We start from the raw sequence: 6921 nt of genomic DNA, 5'->3' as shown, positions 1-6921 counted from the left end.
ATGCTGCAATAGACGTAGGCTGCCGGGGATTCCCATGATGCATTGAGTTTTTCCTTTCCAGTCACCTTTCTCCCTCACTATGTATTAATATACCTCTCTGCATTGAATCATATCTGTTATTAACCTCTGTCTCTCTTCCACAGCATGTCTTTATCCTGTCTCTACTTCTCTCACCCCAACCGGTCGCAGCAGATGGCCCCGCCCCTCCCTGAGCCTGGTTCTGCTGGAGGTTTCTTCCTGTTAAAAGGGAGTTTTTCCTTCCCACTGTCACCAAAGTGCTTGCTCATATAGGGGGTCATATGATTGTTGGGTTTTTCTCTGTATCTATTATTATAGGATATACTGTACAATATAAAGCGCCTTGGGGCGACTGTTGTTGTGATTTGACGCTATATAAATAAAACTGAATTGAATTGAAGTTTCTACATAAACAAATAAACCAGCGTGTCAGTACATTATACTTTTAAGGCTTTTCCCAAGTTTGAAACCTCCTACACTCTAAAAAATATTTTGTTGCCTCAACTTAAAAAAGTAAGGTAACAATTTCCACTCAGCTTTTTAAGTTACAAATTTTGCATATTATTAAGTAAATTCAGCAAGTAATTTTTAGGTTTGGCTAACTCAACTTGTTTAACAAACCAACATGATTTACCTTGACCTCCACAAGCATAATTAAGTTTATTCAACCTAATATTAATTTAAAATTTCTGGTAAAATTAAGTTGAGAAATTACATTAGTTGAGTTACACCAACGAACTTTTTTACATATATCCTACTCACAATTATCCATGCCAATTAGTTTAGGTTTCTATAGCTTTTCTAAAATCATACAAAGCCATTTCACTTATTCCAATTGATTATTTTATTACAAAACATTTTCAAAGTAATACACTTCTGTGTCAATACAACATAAATGAAACATTACAGCAGCCCTTTAATTATAAATGACTAAGAAAAAAAAAAAGTACTTCATGTACATTAACTTAAATTGGTATCAACTTGTTCAACTTGTCGCAGAATCAAGGAAATGACAAAAGATTTTAATGTTCAACAACGGAACAATCCAAAGCTAAGATTATATGTATTACAAACTTTTCTCAAAACTACACTCATCTAGGACTGCATACAAAAACGTAAGAGGCACATCGGAATACTACAGTCCAATTCACATTCGTTTCATGACAGAAGTTTGCACTTAACAGACATTACCCGTGGACTGGTTTAAGCCCATCAAGTTCCAGAAATACCTCTAGAGTGTTCTTTACTTGTTTTGGTAGCTCAGATTGAGAGTGTATATAAGCCCCATCATTAAGGCACACGCTCTGGGCACATCAAGGTCTTCCAGGACTGCTGTTCCTTCAATCACAATTTTAGCGACAGCTTTGAGAGACACTGCTGCACGTCTGGTGACTACAATCTTTACCACTTCTTCTGGGAACTGTTGTTCACCATCCTGGCAAGTAGGTAGTTTAAATGGAAACATGTCAGCATTTTATGTGCCATTTAAAAATAAAACACAAAAGAATGCGAGATTCACCTACCAGCTGTTCTCTGAAGAGATCCTCTTCCTTCTCTTTCAGATACACCTTCAGGCAACGGATTGCGACCTCTCTCTTCATTTCCACTGAACTCTGGAGAATAAAAAAAGCAAAACAAAACTTAAACTTACAGTTTATTAGGTGAAAAGTCAAAACTATTACATTTATGTGACTTGCATTGTGCCAAATATTGATTTTAAATATGTTTTTAAAAGAAATAAAGTTTTAATCTTTGTAACTTCAATTTAAACTGTTACACACTGGCCTGCTTTAAATGCCCACTTTGCTAGCAATAGGATAAAGTGAGTAAAAGTAAATGTAACCTAAATTTCATCAACAGCACAATTGCGCTTTTGATGAATAGGACCTGAATCAGAGGATGACATGAACTATAACTGTAACTGTAACAACTAATTCATCAATACACCTGCGAGGTACATTACATATACTTTCCAGTTTCAGTAGTAGGTGGGCTAAATGTTTCTCAATTAAATTAGGCAATTCACCAATTTCTTCATCCTCTTCATTTGCTACATCTTCACACAATGGATTTTCATTATGTTCCTCAAGAGGATCATCTCCTGCATTCAAACGACTGACACACCTCTGTATCAGCTCAGGCTTGAAGTCATCCAATGAGTGAGGAGTGTGTTTTCGGTTCCTATGGGAAGCATATGTTCAAATGAGCAGTTACAATCCCAGTACAGGCAAGGCATAAACAGTCCACCATGGCTATATTCTTTTAAACTAGTTAAATACCACTGTGGACATGCCACAATCCCACACTTTACATTATGCTTACAATTACAGAAAGCAAATGCAAGTCGTATGCACGCGCGCACGCGCACACACACACACACAATATTGTTTTTTGGGTTTTTTTTGCTAGGTCAACCAACTTTAACCTCAGGCAGAATTCCCAGTCGAGCTTAGAACATCAACACAATTGATAGAAATACTTTTAGTCAGGGATAAATTCACCACATTTTACTCTGTCAGTAATTAGTTACCTCACCCGAGACCATCATGTGGAAACACGAATTTACTCTGACACCATGATAAAAATGCAGGCAGCTACTGACCGGTTAATTTGAACATATACGGGTTCAAATTGAACATGCTCTGCTGTCGGCATGGTCTATCAGCTAACCAAATGTACCCTGACAAGTGACATGTTTTAATTGTATCTGTACTCTTTTATTTGTGAGGAACGTTTGCTAGCTAAAAGAAACGGCTAGCTAAACTTAAAAAAACAACAACAACTCTACTCTGCTAAATTACGATTAAAACCATCAAATTTCAGTTTTTTTTAAATATGACATTTTAAAGTGTACAAATATAACTTGTAATTCATCTATTTAGAATTCAGTACTTACTTAACTCACCGAACACAGTCGAGGGCAAACACACCTCTTCTCCCACGAAGCCACAAGAATCCAGAAACTGTTGCGCACGATACGAACATATGCTACGGGGTTGCCCTCGTCTGTCTGAATGGTCTCAATTCAAACAGGAAGGATGTTGAAACTCATTTTTACATGTTACACAAACTTAATATTTTCTGTTGTTGATTGATGACAAAAGTATTTTATTCAATATACTCAAACATTTAAGTTAAGGAGCTGTTTTTTAATTTTTGTGTTGCACTGACTTCTAACATTGATTATTCAACTCACTGAAACGTGTACATGTAGACAACTTACTTTTTTTTTAGCAGAAAAATGCTTTTTTGGTAAGTTCTACCGACAAACACAACGAATATTTTTTAGAGTGTATTTACGTATGCATTCTCCACTGGCCCGAAAGGCCTCTGAAACCAGAATAAATGTGTATCGTTACTGGACACACTCCAGCTACATTGAAGAGCTTGAATTTGCACAGTGCTGTCCTTCCAGCTGAGCAAACTTCCTGTGTAGTGTAATGGCTGCAGTGCCAATAAAAACGAATCCAAACAAGCTTTATACAACATGTTCTCATCTCCAATATAAAAACACACAGTAACCTGAATGACAAAGGGCGAGCGACACGGACCAAGAAATAACAAAAAAAAACAAATTATATGTTGACGTGTTTATTGAAGATGAAACATTTACATTAAACACAACATATTCAGTACTGTCAGCAGTACAAAATCCATGCTTATCCTCAGGCGACAACTGTTTAACAACAGCTATGACTATAAATGAAAGGGTTGGTTTATGGGAGCTGTGCTGAAGGATGTGTTTGGCATAGCAGAGGTGACAAATTAAAGGAGAGCCCTGGGCGGTTTAGATGCACTTGAGGAGGTAGGAGTTGCAGTTGGCTCCTCTTCCACAGTCGCAGAGCTTCCCGATGCGAGGCCCGTACTTCATGGCACACCGGTTCCTCAACCCGCACTGAGGGGAGCAGGAAGACACAGACTTGTTACTCTGAGCGAGTTTACTTATTTATCTTTGAATGTGGAAACAGCTGCAAAAAGAACTATGAGCTTTCACATCTGTCAGGGAGGATATTTATTTTTTATTCTGTTATTTGCGCACAAAAACTTCATTACTTTGCGAACAGTTATTCAATTTATTTAACAGAAAGAAGAAGATGAATCATTCTTCAGCGCTGTAATTAAATGCCATCCATTACCTCCAGCTGGGCCTGTAGGAAACAGGCTGACTTATTTTGTGTGAGGAGACAGGAGGATTGAAAGCTGTTTGCAGCTTTCCAGTTTCCCTCTCTCAGCTAATTGGAGTTGGGCAGCAGCCTTGATTAGTCTGTAATTGCACTGAATGAAAGAGTGTTGTTGGCATTCCCTTGTTATCTTTTAATTACTGGCAGGTATATTTTCCATACGCTTTAATTAAGCAGCAGTGGAGTGATGTACGCAGTACATATTAATGACTCGTCTTACAAGCCGAGACTAAATGACGTCCTTAGAGCCACGGTGCATTAATGTTAAAACCGGGGGGGGGGGGAGTGACGTTACCAGTGGGATGCTTCCTCTTTTCTCAGGGGAGGAGACTTGATTATGGTTTCTGCCCAGGAGCACGTCCAGTGCCTCTAGCTGCTCAGCACAGAACAACAGAAAAAGTTTGATTTAAATAACATTCATCCACTTTTTGATACTTTTGCACATTTATTCGTGCTCAAACTTTTTAATGAAGCCAGAAGATACACAATAAAAACAAAAGTGTCAAACTAACTGTGATAGAGTGTTAACGCTACACTATGAGCTGTGTTACCCTTTCAGTCAGTTTCACTCAGGTTAGAGTTAAATGTTAAACGTGTTAGCATTTGTAACACTGCACTGTCAGCGTTATTCATGTTAATAACACAATTATGTTACAGAGTTACTACTAAGACTACAGTGAGATAATTTTTTGATACTGTAACTTTATTCCAGCAAACTAAAACATGTCCAGGTTCATTTGAATCATATGAATCATGAATTTATGAGTTTATATGTTTGCAGTTGGAAAAAAAATTAGACACATGACAAAGGATACAAATGCAATTAAATAGAAAGAACGCAATTTACTAAATTTCAACTGAACTCTCTGAAAAGCTGTTCAGCTTTTATAATAAAGCTTTTGTTTATTATGCTTATCATGCCATATGCTAAATGGCAAAACGTTCATAACTAACCACAGCAACAACTTATGATGATAAACAGGCAAAACAGACAAAAGTGACCATTATAATCACCTCTCAGTTTGACGTTATTTACAGCGTGACTATTAATATAACGAGCCGTTGTGCAGTACATGTGTTGATAATTTAATGTAACTTTTTTTTTCTTTCTATTAAAAAAATACTTCATCATTATTCACGGATCAAAGAAAAACATGGTTCTAATTATTGACAACGTGAGCCATCATTTTGGCCACCAGAAACCACCGAGGGTCAAGTAAATCACACTTAAGTTTCACGAAAAAAAAAACAAAAAAAAAAAAAAAACTGTGACGTGCAGCTGCATCCCCACTGAAACCCAAAGACATACAGCAGACAGAAAAGCAGCTGATGTGACAGTTAACAGTTGCTGTCATAGGAAATCCGGGAATATTGCATAAGTCTGCAAACTTTTACTTCTGTTTATTCTGATTGTGTTTAAGCAGCGTGGAAGTGAGAGAATCGCATGCAAATGAAATGCGCTTTATTTGGATCCTACGTGTTTATGTTGATTTGAGTATTTGTGCCTCACAAACAGTTTATACCTCACATGTAGTTTACAGCATCCGTCCAGAATTCTGAGTTTGTACTCAAAACGATATTTTCTTTTCTTAGTTATTTGGCGTCTCTCAGCTTTATCATTAAACTGCTCCCTCCCTCACTGTGGCCTTCCTCCATAAACTCACAGCTCTGCAGATACTCACCAGGTCTCTGTCTACAGCTGCTTCTTGTTTCTTCTCTCCAAAGTCTTCTGCGGAGACTTCCCGTGATGCCTGGCCGTGGCACAGGACGGACAGCAGGCCGACGAGCAGCAGCCCGCGGAGCATCCCGGAGCTATCCATGGTGCTGGTGGCGGTGAAGCGGGAGGGCGGAGGTCCCAGTGGGAGGCAGCAGATTAGAGGCTGAGGAGCACAGTGTCGCAGCAGGTCTACAGGTGACTCTCCCTCCACCCTCCGGACCATGTCCCCTCTTATACCGGTTCACACAGCCCCGCCCGGGAGGCCGCTGCGAGACTACCATACCGGAAAATACTGAAGGGGAGGGGGGGCAGAAGCACGAGAAGCCCACTCTCCTCCCTCTTTTGGTTAGACCACGAGGAACTCACACATCATGTGTAAACACACACACACGTTTAAATGTCTAGAAACCTCATCCCTCCAGCATCATCCCTGATTACCTGCTTACTTCATTTCCTGTGTGATAAAGGAAGGAGGGATTTTCATTCTGAACGTCTTTGCCCATCAAAATAACTTTTACTGTTGTAGCACCGCCATGTATCACAACGAAGTTATCATTTAGTCACATCAAATTACATCCTGAATAAAATATTCATATTTTAAATATTTATTTTCATATGAATTGTGTTGTAGGGCAGGTACTTATATATAAATATATATTTTAGATTACATCAGAAAACATCACACACAGTTGAGAGAATTACCTTCAACACCACTGTGTGTAAAACTGCCACTTCTGCATTCTTACTTCAAGTCTAACAAACACAAGTAAGAAATTCTTCCTCGGTAAGAAGAGCAGAAGCGTTTTCATGGAGCTGTGGCCTGAAACGGCCCTGGATCAAACTGTTATGGCTGGATTATTTCTCCTTAACTCTTTAGGCAGAGGTGAGCAGTGTTACAGTTTATATCCCTGCTTCCACCCTGCAGAGGCCCTCAGTCTCCTCCCAGTCACCTGTCTGACACACCCACTCCACCTTATCCCAGTTTCTCTACCTGCACCTCACTCA

The 6921-nt window shown here is 38.9% G+C and overlaps 1 protein-coding gene and 1 long non-coding RNA gene across 6 annotated transcripts; both read right to left on the bottom strand.

Annotated features, from left to right (window-relative positions):
- Nucleotides 1–845: 845 nt before the first annotated feature.
- Nucleotides 846–3231, bottom strand: LOC146719193 (uncharacterized). 4 transcript variants are annotated; one of them, XR_014920233.1, is made up of 4 exons: nucleotides 2915–3231; nucleotides 2045–2199; nucleotides 1542–1631; nucleotides 846–1453 (listed from the first exon to the last, which is right to left on the bottom strand). It is a non-coding gene; the product is annotated as an uncharacterized LOC146719193 (long non-coding RNA). The 4 variants fall into 4 exon arrangements; XR_014920237.1 differs by having other exon boundaries at nucleotides 2143–2199; XR_014920231.1 differs by having other exon boundaries at nucleotides 1542–2199.
- Nucleotides 3232–3605: 374 nt separating this feature from the next.
- Nucleotides 3606–6524, bottom strand: cartl (cocaine- and amphetamine-regulated transcript-like). Of its 2 annotated transcripts, XM_085454870.1 has the most exons (3): nucleotides 5882–6509; nucleotides 4495–4572; nucleotides 3606–3913 (listed from the first exon to the last, which is right to left on the bottom strand). In XM_085454870.1, exons 1-3 carry the CDS (start codon nucleotides 6137–6139, stop codon nucleotides 3806–3808), a joined length of 444 nt encoding a protein of 147 aa, XP_085310996.1. In that variant the 5' UTR covers nucleotides 6140–6509; the 3' UTR covers nucleotides 3606–3805. The 2 variants fall into 2 exon arrangements, with proteins under 2 accessions (XP_085310996.1, XP_085311074.1); XM_085454948.1 differs by lacking the exon at nucleotides 4495–4572 and having other exon boundaries at nucleotides 5882–6524.
- Between the last annotated feature and the right edge of the window lie 397 nt (nucleotides 6525–6921).

The sequence above is a fragment of the Copadichromis virginalis genome, linkage group LG1 (genome assembly GCF_057382275.1).
Source record: "Copadichromis virginalis isolate Kocher_CV1m ecotype Utaka linkage group LG1, C_Virginalis_male_GT1.1, whole genome shotgun sequence".
NCBI lineage: Eukaryota > Metazoa > Chordata > Actinopteri > Cichliformes > Cichlidae > Copadichromis > Copadichromis virginalis.
This window is presented reverse-complemented; position numbering and strand designations above follow the sequence as displayed.

Excerpts from the sequence above, each read along its gene's own strand:
- cartl (XM_085454870.1), bottom strand. The coding sequence starts at position 6,139 with ATGGTCCGGAGGGTGGAGGGAGAGTCACCTGTAGACCTGCTGCGACAC. Across the intron at positions 4,573-5,881 it reads CAGCTGTAGACAGAGACCTG|CTAGAGGCACTGGACGTGCT; the intron begins GTGAGTATCTGC and ends TGTGCTGAGCAG. Across the intron at positions 3,914-4,494 it reads AAAGAGGAAGCATCCCACTG|TGCGGGTTGAGGAACCGGTG; the intron begins GTAACGTCACTC and ends TGCTCCCCTCAG.